At 53.1% G+C, this 13999-nt stretch overlaps 1 protein-coding gene and 1 long non-coding RNA gene across 3 annotated transcripts; both read left to right on the forward strand.

Annotated features, from left to right (window-relative positions):
- Positions 1-642: 642 nt before the first annotated feature.
- On the forward strand, positions 643-12597 carry ABCB8 (ATP binding cassette subfamily B member 8). 2 transcript variants are annotated; one of them, XM_081931723.1, is made up of 16 exons: positions 696-850; positions 1959-2265; positions 2581-2730; positions 3619-3713; positions 3859-3964; positions 4141-4302; positions 4838-4923; positions 5203-5300; positions 5652-5757; positions 5871-5904; positions 6128-6264; positions 6998-7092; positions 7686-7819; positions 8713-8860; positions 10160-10410; positions 12257-12597. In XM_081931723.1, exons 1-16 carry the CDS (start codon positions 711-713, stop codon positions 12335-12337), a joined length of 2130 nt encoding a protein of 709 aa, XP_081787849.1. In that variant the 5' UTR covers positions 696-710; the 3' UTR covers positions 12338-12597. The 2 variants fall into 2 exon arrangements, with proteins under 2 accessions (XP_081787850.1, XP_081787849.1); XM_081931724.1 differs by lacking the exons at positions 8713-8860; positions 10160-10410; positions 12257-12597 and adding an exon at positions 7909-7934 and having other exon boundaries at positions 643-850; positions 7686-7865.
- LOC309353428 lies at positions 8867-9756 on the forward strand. The gene is made up of 2 exons (XR_014161840.1): positions 8867-9151; positions 9187-9756. It is a non-coding gene; the product is annotated as an uncharacterized lncRNA (long non-coding RNA).
- Positions 12598-13999: the final 1402 nt, after the last annotated feature.

The following is a 13999-nucleotide window of genomic DNA, read 5'->3' on the forward strand; positions in this document are numbered from 1 at the left end:
CTCTGCACTGGGGACGGGCTTCTCCCCTATCCCAACATATGGAGGTTGGGGGGGGGGGAGGAGGAGGCACCAGGCGAGCTAAAAATACCCAGGGCAGCAAATTCATAAACAAGCCAGGGCCGGGTAAACATGCTGCGCAGCTGGCAGGAGGCCACGGGGGGGGGGGAGTGAGTGAGTGGCAGGCCCTCGGCAGCCCCACTCGGCCTCACAGCCCCCCCTCCTTGGCCAGGTCTCTCTCGGGGAAGGCAGGACCCACTCTGGCTCTGCCCGGGGCTCTCTTGGCACGGAAGCCCCTCCCCCAATCCCCAGCAGCAGCAGCAAGGCCTGGGGGCTCGGGGGCTGGAGCCTCCCAGACGGGCGGAGAGGGCCTGACCTGGCTTCGAGGGGCCTCCTCCGCCCGAGGGCTCCTCCTCCTCCCGGGCCGGGCTCCGCTGCGCGTGCTGCCGCCATCTCTGCCTGCGGCCCGGGGAGGCTCTTCCGGGGCTCAGCGGGAGGGGAGCCGGGGGCCCGCCGTCCTCCCGGGCGGGCGGGCCGGGGCGGGCATGGCTCTCTCTCTCCTCCTGGCCCCGCCCCCGGCGCCAGCCCCGCCCCGCCCCTTCTTTCTCGCGCGGGGCATTGTGGGCCGGCGTCGTGGGCGGAGGTTCCAAGATGGCGGCCGCGGCGGGGCTCCCGTGAGGGAGGAGAGGGCGGAGGGGGACGCGGCGCCCGCTATGTTGGCGCGGCTGCTGCTGCTGCAGCTCCCGCGGCCGGGGCGGCTCTCCGGAGGCCTCGGCGGCGCGCCCTACTGCTGCTGGCGGGCCCCGGGGCGGGCGGCCCAGAGAGGGCTCTGCCGGGCCTTGCTCGTTGCCAGGTAACCGTCGCCCGCGCGGGGCAGGCCGGGAGCGCCGAGCCGAGCCGCCTTCCTCGCGCGCCGGCGGCGAGTGAAGTCCGCTGCCCCCGCCCCGGGACCGAGGGCGTCCGGCCCGGGGGGGGGGCAGATTCCCAAAGGGGGCGGGGAGACAGCAAGCGGCCCCCTCCGCCAAGCAGCCCCGCGCATGCGCGAAGCGCCTTGGCAGAGCCCTCCACCTTCCCCACTAGCTCCTCGCAGAGGCCCTTGGCAGGTGCAAGAGCTGTTCACAATTTCAGACGTGTAAAAACAATTAAAAGAGAATTGCAGTGAACACGAAGCTAAAGAAATCAAAACACACCAACTCTCCCCCTTCTTCCAGATAGGCTTCCTGAAGAGCCTGGCGGAATAGAAAGATACTTGTCCCCGGTTGAATATTTAGCCTTTGCTTCCATCTAAGATCTCCAGGTGGCAAATGGAGGAGGGCTTCCCACCTGGAGTCTTCCTGGCCAGGGGCCGTCTAGGCCTAACTAAGCCATCCTGGTCCAGTTGCAGGCTCCCAAAGCAGAGAAAAGGACATGCCGCAGGCAGGCTTCCGCAGAGAGACTTGTTTCGTGAACGAAGGCAATCTGGTTCAGCAGGAGGCTTTTTCTGTGAGATCAGCTTCCTGCTGAATGGACCTGCAGCTACTGTCACTTCCAGTTAACAAATGAGAGGCAGAAAGAAGCTTCACTGAGGCTGAATAAGGGGGTTGCATCCGGGGTTCCTACAACCAGCCCAAAGGCCTTTGTGAACCAGTCTGACTTTCCCTGCCCTTGCAGTCCCAGGTTTGGTGGACTCAGCCAGGCCACCTCTCTTGAGGAGAAAGTGTGGTCCTGGGCATGGAGAGCAATGGTCTTGCCAGGGATTCCCTAAGTGTCCTGGGGTGAGTTGTGCCAATGACCCCTCAGCTTCATTTTCTCACCTGGGAGTAACAATATCTTGTAGAGTTATTAGCATTACATTTTTCTGATCTCTATGACATTCAGGGGATCGTACGGTCTTTGGAAGGAAAAGCCCTACCTAGCAGTGTCTTCTTCAGCCATTGACCTGAATTGAGATGATTGGCTTTCTTTTCCTCCTCTCCTCGCAGGTACTCGGGCAGCCATGCCAGGTTCTCATGCTTCCTGCGGGCTCCCAACCGCTTGGCCAAGCCAGTCCCAGCCATGCTGCTGCTCTTGCCCCGCAGCCTCCTCCCACTGGGCCGGGTGGCTGCCTTCTTGGCAGGGCCAGCCTTGTTGGGACTGGGGGCGGGCTTCAGGCGGGCCTTCTGCCAGGAGGTCCAGAGGATTGAGGTGGTGTGTGTCCCCCCACCTGTGGAGAAGGAGCCAGACTTTAACTGGGCCATATTCTGGAAGTTCCTGCGCCCACAGCTGCTGGCACTGATCGCAGCAGTCTTGGTGAGAGCCCCTTCCTCTTCTCCCATTGATGGGGGGGGGGTGGCCAGTTGTGTCCTGTGCAAATGATGGGGAAGGGTGTGGTCAAATTTTGGAGTGTGTGCACACGTGCCCAGACCAACAAGCACACCTGTGCAAAGGCTGACAAAGTCAGAAGGAAACAAAGCCCAAAGAAAGGTGTGTAATGTGGGAAGGAGCAGAAAACCCCAGCCTGACAGTTTGGACTAGAGGGTGAAAAAACCATAGGCACAGATTGTGTAGTGTGACATTTCTGAGTCCAGCTGCCTTTCCTCACCTTGCTTTCCCCCCTGCCTTCAGTTTGCCTTGGGAGCCGCAATGCTCAACATCCAGATCCCACTGCTGTTGGGCAAGATGGTGAATGTGGTAGCGCAGCACATGCGTGTGGCCGATTATCTCCGTGTGGCGCGTCGACCTGCCCTGCGCCTGTTGAGCGTCTATGGCCTCCAGGTGGGTGCTAGAGAGGATCTTTCTGGGAAGCGGCTGTTTGGCCCCAAGCTCAAGTGCATTTGGGGTCCTCGGGGTGGGTTTGTGTGGGGAGGAGATGAGGGGACTGATGTGCATATAAACAACCAGGAGTCTTGTGGCACCTTAGAGACTAGCACATTGTGCATAGGTTTTCATGGACTCAAGCCCTCTTCTTCACATGCATGAAGCGAAATCCTAGCAGGTATTTAAGGGATAAATTATAAGGTAAGAGCTGAGTGAGAGTGAGATGCAAAAGGTGCAAGTAGTGATAATTAGGACTTAGATGTATGTTAGTTTTGACTTGGCATTGCCAAGTCAAAGGGGGGCAGAGAACCATTCACAAGAAACCCCCACAGACACAACACAGATAGTCTGGCACCGGTCAAGCTGTTTAATTTCATTTATTCATTCTCTCACCCTTCACCCTAATGTCCCAGGGCAGGTTGTAACATAAAACACATTAAAACAGTTTAAAACATTTTACAATCACCAAAGGAAGTGGGTCCTAAGAATATTCACCTCAAGTGTCAAAATCCAGGGTAAAGAGGTGTGTCTTCAGCATTTGCCAGAAGCTGTATGATGAAGGTACCAGACGCATCTCTGTGGGAACGTAGTTTCACAGTTTAGGGGCTGTCACAAAGAAGGCATTCGCCTCCTTGCCCCCCCCTCAATCCTCTGATCCCTCTCTGGATCTCTGCACCCAGAAGGCTCAGTAGGGAAGTCGGCTGTCTTTATTTGGGGCCTGAGTCGTTTAGCTCTTTAAACACTAACAGCTAATTAACAGCTATAGTGTGTTAAAAATCATTTGTCTTGGTTTTGCACTCAAGTGAGGTTGGGCATCTCATCCCACCCCCTTCTACGATTTTTCAGGGGCTGATGACCTTTGGGTATATCCTGCTTCTCTCCTGGATTGGGGAGAAGGTGGCCAATAGGATGCGCAAGCAGCTTTTTTCTTCCTTCCTCAGGTAACTGGCCTGGGGGTGGGGGAAGGGGTGCAGGGTGGGGTGGGAGGGGGAAAGAGAGAGAGAAGGCTGGAACTTGAGATACGTCCAGGGGCTTGAGCTCTTCAAAATAAGAGACGTGGAGTGACTTGCCGCCCTCTTCCCTAAGGCAGGAGGTGGCCTTCTTTGATGCCAACCAGACGGGGCAGCTGGTGAATCGCCTGACCACGGACATCCAGGAGTTCAAGTCCTCCTTCAAGCTTGTCATCTCTCAGGTGTGGGGACTGGGCTGGTTCAAAGCTGGGCTTGGATTTCCCGGGACAGGGTTGGGGGGGGGGGACTTGAACAATGCATGAGATGTTTTCCGTGGGGAGGTGAGTCTGGTGTGGGGCCAAGGGCTCTTTTCTTAATGGCATGTTTCTGTCTCCCCCCCCCCCCCGGCGCTCCTTAGGGCTTGCGCAGCCTCACTCAGACTGTGGGCTGCTTTGTGACTCTCTACTTGATCTCACCCAAGCTGACGGGAATGCTGGTGGTGGTGATGCCCATTTTGGTGGGGGCCGGGGCCTACATTGGTGGCTCTCTGCGCAGGCTTTCACGCAAAGCCCAAGAACAGGTAAGAGAGGCTCTGCCAGTGTGCAGTGGGGGTACTGAAGCCCCACCCAGGCCATTGAAAACCCCCACAAGTCTCCCCCCCCCAATACTTTCTGGTCTGTGACTGAGCTCCTTTATTCTCCATCACGACTTTCTAGAATTCTGCTTTATGTCGTTCCTTCTTTTTTGCTGGATTCAGCCAATTATTCTAGGTGAATGAGCTGCTTTTGTGTGCTGTCCGCCCCCACCCCCTCTACCAACCTCAGAGTGGCAGACTGGAGCTATGGCGGTTACTTGCAAACAAGAGCGTTCTGCTCTCCCCATGTCAGCAAATCATCCTGCCTGCCCCACATTGTCATGGGTTCTTTTCTGGAGTAGCTCCTGCCTTTCCCTCCCTCCGTCCCAATTTAAAAATACATTCCTTTGTAAAGTGTCTTTTCCTTACAGTGCATCTGACTGGAACTGATTCCCAGAGTTAGCCAAGCCAGGAGCCTCCAGGTTTGCCCCTGGAGCTTTCTGACCCCCCACAGTGACTTCTGCTTCTTTCTTGACTGCAGGTGGCCAAGGCCACAGCGGTGGCCAATGAGGCTTTAGGCAACGTCCGGACGGTGCGGGCCTTTGCCATGGAACCCAAAGAGCTCCAGTGAGTCCCTCCTCTCCTGGACTGGAAGTGGCTGGCTTCAAGATCACCACTCCCTCAAAATCCCCGGGGGGAACCCAATATGTTGGTAGTCCTCCCTACTCCCACCCCAAGGTGGGGAATACAGATCAGCTAGTTGCTCCCTTTCCTTCTTTGTGAGAGCCCTGAGTGAGGCATATAGCCATCCCATAACTTCTTTAGTCCTCTTCTTCTGGCCCTGTGCAGGTCTTCCAGTCTTCTCCCGAAACTGCTGGCCTGAGCTGCTTTCTCTGTCCCTTGCAGGCAGTATGGAGCAGAGGTGGATCAAGCTAGTCACCTCAACATGAAGCTGGGGCTGGGCATTGCCTTCTTCCAGGGGCTCTCCAACGTGGCCCTGAACTGTGAGTGGTGCTTGGGGGGCCACTGATGAGTCTTTGGGCTGTGACTTCATTGTGACGCTGCTCTGTTGCTTTGCCCTTTCTGGGACAGCATGGTGGTTGCTGGAGCAAATGCACTTTAAATCTCCCATGTTCTGAGAACACGCAGTTGCCCACTCGATAAAAATGCACTCCTCCCTCCCTCCCCCCCTTTTCATAAGTTTTCCTAACACAGCTTTTGCTAACCTGGTGCCCTCCAGATGGCTGGGACTGATGGGATTTGTACTTCAAAATATCTGGAGAGCACCAAGTGGGCACAGGCTGCCTCAACCGTCCCACCACCTCCATCTGCTGCCACCTTGTTTTCTCCCCCAGGTATTGTGCTAGGTACCATCTTTGTAGGCGGCACCCTCCTGGCTGGGGAAGAGATGACACCAGGCGACCTCATGTCCTTCTTGGTGTCCTCGCAGACTGTGCAAAGGTAAGGCCCTACCAGGCCTCCCATGTGCCCCAGTGGCTGATCAGAGACTCCCCATCCCCCCGCCATGTGCTCCGTCCTTTGCCCTGACAAGCTCCCTAATTGTGTTCCTCTAGGTCCCTGGCCAGCATGTCCATCCTGTTTGGGCAGGTAGGTGAGGGGAGGCTGCAGGGTATGGAGGGCATATGGGGGCCTCCTCCTTCCCCACAATAACTGGACACAAGCTAAAATGCACCCAAGCTTTGTGAAAGGTGGTGGAGTAGTTCATGTGGATGTGGCCCAAGCCGGCATGTTCCTGGCAGCTGAGCATGGAGGGGACTGGGTTCCCCGAGAAGCCTTCTCCTCGCAACCTGTGGCTGTTGATCTCCTCCAGGTGGTGCGGGGGATGAGCGCTGGGGCCCGCGTGTTTGAATACATGACTTTTCCACCAGAGACCGCAGTCTGTGAGAAAGAGCAGCTTGCCTGCAGCATGCTGAGCGGGCGCATTGAGTTCCATGATGTCTCCTTCAGGTGAGACCCGGCTGTAGGAGGTGGGTCAGCTGACCTCTCAGGAACGGATGTGCTCTTGTGCACAGGGCTGGAAAAAAACAGGACAAAATCTATAGTACACAGACAGACTTGTTTTTCCCTTGTCATTCCAGGCATTTTGTTTTTTTTCTAAAAGCTCAGTGTTTGGAGGTTTCTGAATCCCAGGGGCTGGAAACCACAGGAGGGGCGAGGTCCTGCTTGAGTGTTCCTCACACGCCTCTGGTTGGCCACTGTGAGAACAGGGTGCTGGAATAGATGGGTCCCCTTTGGCCTGATTCCTCAGACTCCTCCCAGTCACTCAAAAAATCCCTTCTGAAGCTTACCAGGCATTGTTCAGATGTTATCAGGCTTACCTCTGCAGCCACACAAGCAAGCAGCTTGCTAATATTTTTCATTGAGCAAAAGATTCTCAGGGAGCAAACTCCTTTGCCAGATATGAGGCACTGCAGTGGTGAGATGTGATCCTCTGCTCCTGCAATATGCTCAGCCCTTCCTGTGCACAGCCCCCCCCCCCCCGCTCTCCTTTCTCCCGGCTCCTCCACCTCAAGGGTCCTGCTCGCTTGCCCTGGTGAAGCCTCCCTCCTCTGGGATTGGCTCCTGCGCCAACCCTTCCCTCATCTCTTGGTGTCCTTGAATGCCAGTGGGATCCGCCAGTCTCTGGGCTAACCATAGGGCTGGTCCACCTCAAGGCCTGATCTCTTTCTTCTGTTCCCAGCTATCCCACCCGGCTAGGCGCCAAGGTCCTGCAAAACTTTTCCCTCACCATCCCTGCTAACAAGACAGTGGCTATTGTGGGGCCGTCTGGAGGAGGTAAGTGTCTCTCTCTTTCCCATCAGCAGGACCAGGTCAGCAAAGGCTTTACCACGTTTAGACTTCCCTGCCTGCTGGAGTGGTAGAGTGTGTCTGTGTCTTTGGGTCTCCTCCCGAGATCTCGATCAGTGAGCTCTTAATATCACCTAAGATGGAACTAGCCATTTGGTTACACCATAATCACGACTCCTTTCCGAAGTGCCTCTAAGGCTCCTTTCCGGTTGTAAATCCCTTTGTGAGATGCTTCCTCCTCCCACATTGCCCACCTTTGATTTGCTCATTGGATTGTTCCTTTGCTAAACCCCACACTTGGTTGAATTTCACATTCCCAGATGGGTCCATCTGTGCCCTGTGTTTCATGAAAACTTGACAACTCATTCACCATGTGCTGTTTCATTTGAGTAATGGCCAAACACCTCGCTAACCTCTTCTGCTGATCCTGACTGAATAGTGCCAGATCCTGGTCTCATGGCAGTCTTCCTATTCCTGCCCTCAAGTGCCAGCAAAGCTCTGTGTGCGTGTGCGTGTGTGTGGCACGCGCTCTGCATGGCCTGGGGAAGGAGCATTTGGTGACTTCTCTTTCTTCTGCCCAGGGAAGTCTACTGTGGCAGCCCTTTTGGAACGGTTCTATGAGCCCACGGAGGGCGCGATCTTTCTGGATGGCCGTGATATCTGCACTCTTGATCCCACCTGGCTCCGTGGGGAAATCATTGGCTTCATTAACCAGGTGAGAAATGTGGGTGGAGTGGAGGTGCTGGTGGCTAAAGAGTGGTGTGGAGTAGAGAAATCGCCTGCAGAAGACTGAAAGCAGCGGAGTATTTTCCTAAGATGAAAAAAGGAGGCAAAGAGAAGGGGATGCTGCATGCAGTCACAGATCACGGGGAGAGAGGACGTAGCTTTCATTTTTCCCAGACCACTAGAACATTGAACCTGATTAGCAGAGAACCATAAGAAAGAGATTCTTTCTTTTAGTGGCACGCAATTAACATATGGAATAGAGTGTCACTGGCTGGTGTGATGGCCACCAACCTAGATTTTTTTTTAAGGGTTGGTTTCTTTTTCAGAGGATAGGTTTTTATTTGACTGTTGATTGTGATAGCTGAAGATTTATTTATTCATTGCATTTCAGAATTTATAGACAACTGTGTATTCAGAGCATACCAGAGTGAATTTGTGCATTCAGAGAATACCAGAATGCAGAAACTGAATATAAAACATAGTATAGATAATAAAGCAGTATTAAAACAACAACAAGGATTGAAAGCTATGGGGCTGCTGTGGGAATGGGACCTTTCTGCTCAGCAGCAGCTACCAGCATGTGGTGGGGATGGCTGCCTCTGCTGTGCAGTCTGCTTAGGGGCTCCCCGGACCAAGTGGTGGTCATGGGAGACATGGGAGTAGCAGGCCACATCCACCACCAGCCCCCTGCAGCAAGGCAGTACTGGTGGTCTTGGGCTGGAGTAAGAACATGAATGATCTCACTGGAAGAACTTCTAGGGAGAGGTAGGAGCTGCTGGTGTTTTGCTGATGTGACAACAGCAGCAGTTGTGGGAGATGTTTTCCTTGGGCTCAAGCTCCTCCCTGTGTCTTGAGGCCTCACTCCTCTTTCTCCTGCCCCAGGAGCCTGTGCTGTTCAGCACAAGCATAATGGAGAACATTCGCTTCGGCAAGCCATGTGCATCGGATGCCGAGATCTACGCCGCTGCTCGCCTCGCCAATGCGGATGAATTCATCCGCAGCTTCCCAGACGGCTACAACACTGTTGTGGGTGAGTCTGAGCAAAGGGGTGGGGTGGGTGGCAGGCTGGGTAACGTGACTGCGACTAGAGGTGTGTTGTTAAGACAAATCTCTCCCTGCCTTCCCACAGCAGAGGTATTAAGCTAACGGTTTGTGGTAGGAACCTACTTTAATTAGGAAAAGGGGAGTCTGACCACTTAATCTTCACTCAAAGGAGCTAAGTAAAGATTAGACACTCTCAGAACAAAACTAGAACTTTTATTGGTTTACACTCAGTAAGGTTCTAGCTTTGTGGTTACTTTTCCGAAAGGCACAACACTTTGTTTCAAACAAACACTCTTTACAAATATATTTAAGATCTTCCATAATTTCATGCTGCAAATCTGTCACTGGACAGTTAAATTATTTGTAGGACAGCCGTTGTCTTACATTACCTGGAAACGACTCCTAGCCCCTTCTGGAATCCTAACCTTCCCCTTGGTAGACAGAACCTTCTCTGCCCACAGACAATCCCTATCTGTATCTGAAAGCCTATTCACTCTGACAGACAGACCTTTCTGAGTCTGTTCAAATAGCCAGAGACACCTTTCCACCCACCCAGACAGAAAGTCCCAGGTTCCTGTCTAACCCACAGACAGTTCCTGTCTGGCTCTTAAACTGATGGCATTTTTAAAATATTCTACTCTCTCCCTGATTGACAGATCTACTTGCCAGCTTCCACCATAGGGTGGACATTAAGGTTTTGAGAAAATGTTTGTGGAGTGGGGCAAGAGTCCTGATTTGCATTCTCTTAAACCTGGCAGCCTCTCCTGGTTGTTCTACAGACTCCCCCTACTCCTCCTCGCATCTTTTTTTCTGAACTCAGGCTGCAGTTCCCCTCCAGCCTCGGCACAAGGCAGATTTTGTTGTGCTTTATTCCATGTTTTTTTTTGAAGTTCAGCTAAATGACTGGTTCCTGCTCTAAGTGGGTTCATGAACACCTCTAGAAGACGAGGTAGAGATATTGGAAGTGGTATCCTCAGGGCAACACATTCTGGGGCTATTTTGTGGCAATTATTTTCATCTCTGTAGATTTCTGGCTGCCAGATTTGGTGTCACTTGGTGCCAGATTCAGGCCTTGGCCACGAGGTTTTCCCATGATGCTACAACCTCCTATGGGATGGAAAGGGGCACTTCTGCATGCCCCCCTCCCTGTCCTGTGCCGCGTCAACTCCAGGGGAGTGGGCTGGGGAGAGGAAACAGAGGGTCCACGTCAAGAGGACATGCTTGGTTGTACTGGCTGTCTGCTTCCCCTTCATCTCTCCTCTCTGCGTTCTCTCTCCCTTTCCAGGTGAGCGTGGGGTGACCTTGTCTGGCGGGCAGAAGCAGCGAGTGGCCATTGCCCGGGCCCTCATCAAGAACCCCAAAGTACTGATCTTGGATGAGGCCACGAGCGCCCTGGATGCGGAGTCGGAGCACGTGGTGCAAGAAGCCCTGGACCGGGCAGTGGCCGGCCGCACCGTGCTGGTCATTGCCCATCGTCTCAGCACGGTGAAGGATGCAGACCTCATTGTGGTGCTGTCAAAGGGTCACGTGGCTGAGGTGAGGCAGCAGGGGAGGAAGGCAGCAGGCAGCCTTGACTTGGGGCCTCTCCCAGCTTGGAAAGAACAAAGGGGGGCCTGCCAATGAGAACTGGATTTGGGGGCACTTTATGGATTTCAGCATCCTTGGGCCCCAAACCAGTGCAGCTGGGCATTCCTAAACCCACTGATTCCTCTGGGCTTACAAAGGTTAATAGATAAATATCTTACCAGTACAGTGGTGCCCCGCAAGACGAACGCCTCGCAAGACGAAAAACCCGCTAGACGAAAGGGTTTTCCGTTTTGGAGGCGCTTCGCAAAACGAATTTCCCTATGGGCTTGCTTCGCAAGAAGAAATCTCCGGGGACCTCTTTTAAATGCTGGCGGTGGGGAGCAAAGCCTTTCCCCCCCCCCTCCAGCCTTCAGAAGAGGTCCAGGAAGGCCGGCGGGGGCCAAAAGGCTTTGCTCCCCACCGCCAGCATTTTAAAAGCAGTCCGGGATAGCAGGGAAGCGCTTCCCGCTATCCCGGATGGCTTTTGAAGGCAGGCGGGGGGGGGGAGCAAAGACTTTTGCCCCCCGCCCGCCTTCAGAAGAGGTCCTGCGTTTCTCCGCTGTCCCGGAGGGCTTTTGAAGGCAGGCGGGCGTTTCTCCGCTCTCCCGGGAAGGCAGGCAGGGGGGACAAAAACTTTTGCCCCCCGCCGGCCTTCAGAAGAGGTCGGGGGACAGACTGTCCCCGGACCTGGTCTGAAGGCGGTTTCCATAGGAACGCATTGATTGATTTTCAATGCATTCCTATGGGAAACCGTGCTTCGCAAGACGAAAAACTCGCAAGACGAAAAGACTTGCGGAACGAATTAATTTCGTCTTGCGAGGCACCACTGTAATTCTGGAACTCATTGCTGCAGGATGTTAATAGCAGAATGCAAACTTCTTCACCTTCACTCAACACCAGCCTAAACAAGTGGTACAGAGTATGAAACTCTGTAGCCAGGTGTGCAGCTCCTTCCACAGTGTGCACTTCAAGCTTTATGCTGCTGGATGGAGAAGGACTGCAGTTGCTCACCTCTCAGCAGACCACGAAGCTGAAGTCTGGCCCCATCCCCTTCCTGGGAAATCCACTTTGTTAGTTTGCTGCCCCCTTCTGGCACCTGCACTTTATGCAGGCACTGCGCCATCTGTCCCACTGCGGTCTCCTTTGACTGGCAGCAACTCAGGCCATTGAGAGAGGCCTTTCCTGTCCCTGCTAAGTGTGAGTGTGTGCTACTGTAGGTAAACATACATAGTTATCAATAATAACAATGTTTGCCAAAAGTGAAGGACAAGGTGTACGGAAGTTCTGTGACAGTTTTGTTCAACATTCAGGTGTATACAAAAACAACAACAGAACAAGCCTTCAGACCTGCAGATCTTTCTCAAGTTTGCTGTACCAAAGCAGCACCTATTGGGAGTGGAAACTGATTGAGCCCTAAAGAAAGAGAATAAAATTTGCTAATAAATTCTAAAACAGCAGTTTCATGCTGTTCATCCTGGTTCATTTATAGAAACATTTATAGACCACTTTTCTGCCTGAAGGCATTTTACAGCGATTTAAGTATTACTACAATTAAATAGGTGAGGATTAAAACAAGTCATAATGAAACAGAGGCAGAACAGGCAAGATTAAAATGCACTAAATGCTTGGTGTAAGAAAAATCTCTTGACTTCTGTGCTAGAGGACATGATAGAAGGGGCCAGTCTAAGCTCCTCTTATTCTTGGTAGGAGAATGGTGCTTGTGTCGGATCTATGCAGCTCTTGGCACTTCAGTTGACTTTGGGGGACTGGAAAGTGCTGCTCTTGTTTCCTGATCGCCCTGTTTTTCTCCTTCCAGTCCGGGACACACACGGATCTACTACGGAAGGGTGGCATCTATGCAGAGTTGATCCGACGCCAAACCAAAGATGGAGTCTGAAGCAGGAAAGCTTGTTTTGTTGCCCTCGAGGAAGTATTACTGCCTGATCTGCCCCCATTTCACTCAGGAGCTTATTTGGATTCTGATGCAGTCCCAGAATTGGTTTGCAGGGGTGCAGAGGGCCAAGTCAGGAGCCTGTTGCCCTGGAATCTGCCTAGTGTTATAAAATACCCTCCCCCAACTCTGCCTGAGTTCCAGCACTGAACAGAGCTTTATGTAATTTAAACTTGTTTTTCAAATACAGTATTTTTGCATTTGGATGGTGTGTCTGAAGTGTTTTTAGCTGTCTCAAAACTTTGGCTTTATGAGGCTTCGTCCAGCCTCCAAGCACTGAATCAGGATGAGGAGACATCCAGGCCCCTGGTCAGCTGCTCTTCATGCTTTCCTGCAGCTGCTGGGTTGCAGCATTTGGGACTTTTTAGTTTAGAGAACAAGCGAGTGAGAAGAGACGTGGTAGAAGTTGATAAAATTTTGCACGGCATGGAGAATGGATCAATGTTCCCCCTTCTCTCATTGCACTAGAATTTGTGGGCATGCAGTGGAGCTGAATTTTGGGGAATTCAGGAAATATAAGAAAGTCCTTCTTCACACACCACATGCTTCAACTTTGGAACTCGTTCCTCCAGGAGGCAGTGGTGGAGACCAACTTGGGTGGCTTTGGGCAAATTTATCTCCATTAGAAGGCTCCTGGCCAGGATGGCTTCTGAATCCCAGCTGGTGGAAATCCCAGGAGGGGAGAGGGTCTGGGGCTCCTGTTCAGCTCGCTGGTTTCCCATAGGCACCCAGTTGGCCACTGGGAGAAGAGGCTAATGGACTAGAGGGGCCATTGGCCGGACCTGGCAGGCTATTCTCCCATTCTTGTGTCAACTAGCAGACGAGATCACAAGAGAAGGATGACAGCTGTGGGAAGACCCCCATTCCTGGTGCGGGTTGAAGAAACTCCTAGCAATGGCTCCTCTTGGTGGTGTCCCTCCAGGAAGGCGGCAAGCGCTTGGGGGGCAGATGTCCTGCTCCGGAGGGAGACTTTCCCTGAGACCGGCTCGGAAGCCTTTCTGGCCCCCGTCTTCTTGTGGGAAGGGACTCCCGAGGCCTCCGTGTCCAGCCGGGCCGGGCAGTGTTGTAAAAAAATTGCCCTTTTCTCTTACGGGGTATCCAAGAGCCCATATAGAGTCTTCCTTACATTGGGTTCCCTATCGGTAGGAGAAAATAACAGAGGCCAACCAGAGAATACTGAGAAGCAAAGCAGCTAGTAAGCCTGATCTTTATTGATCTGTTGCAACAGGGTGCTCCCATCACACGCAGGAAAGGAGGAGGAACCTAGAACAATGGCGCGCAAGGCTTTATATGGACTTTTGAAATTGCCACCCCGTAGTTCAAGACCACCCCCAGAAGCATCATACATACATCACAGAAAAGGCGGTCTAAAACAGAAATTTGAATGTTGTTTTTCTCCTGTCATTGTTTATCTCCTGTCTGGCAGGTTACTTGATTGGATTGCCTGGGGAGCCTGGCCAGTCTTTTGTAATGATAAATACTTAGTTCCTGGGCCAGGTCACAGGCTCACACCCTATTCAAACACAGACATACCCTTAAGACAGGATTTGTGAAGGAAGACAATGGGGAGGCTTTTCCATTTTCCTTTGACCTTGCAGAGAAAACATT

Source organism: Podarcis melisellensis (genome assembly GCF_964234715.1).
Source record: "Podarcis melisellensis genome assembly, chromosome: 12".
Taxonomy (NCBI): domain Eukaryota; kingdom Metazoa; phylum Chordata; class Lepidosauria; order Squamata; family Lacertidae; genus Podarcis; species Podarcis melisellensis.

Bases quoted from the DNA above. Each gene is read 5' to 3' on its own strand.
- ABCB8 (XM_081931723.1), top strand. From the start codon at position 711: ATGTTGGCGCGGCTGCTGCTGCTGCAGCTCCCGCGGCCGGGGCGGCTC. The intron at 2,266-2,580 runs GTGAGAGCCCCT...CCCTGCCTTCAG, and splicing joins CACTGATCGCAGCAGTCTTG to TTTGCCTTGGGAGCCGCAAT. The intron at 2,731-3,618 runs GTGGGTGCTAGA...ACGATTTTTCAG, and splicing joins TGAGCGTCTATGGCCTCCAG to GGGCTGATGACCTTTGGGTA.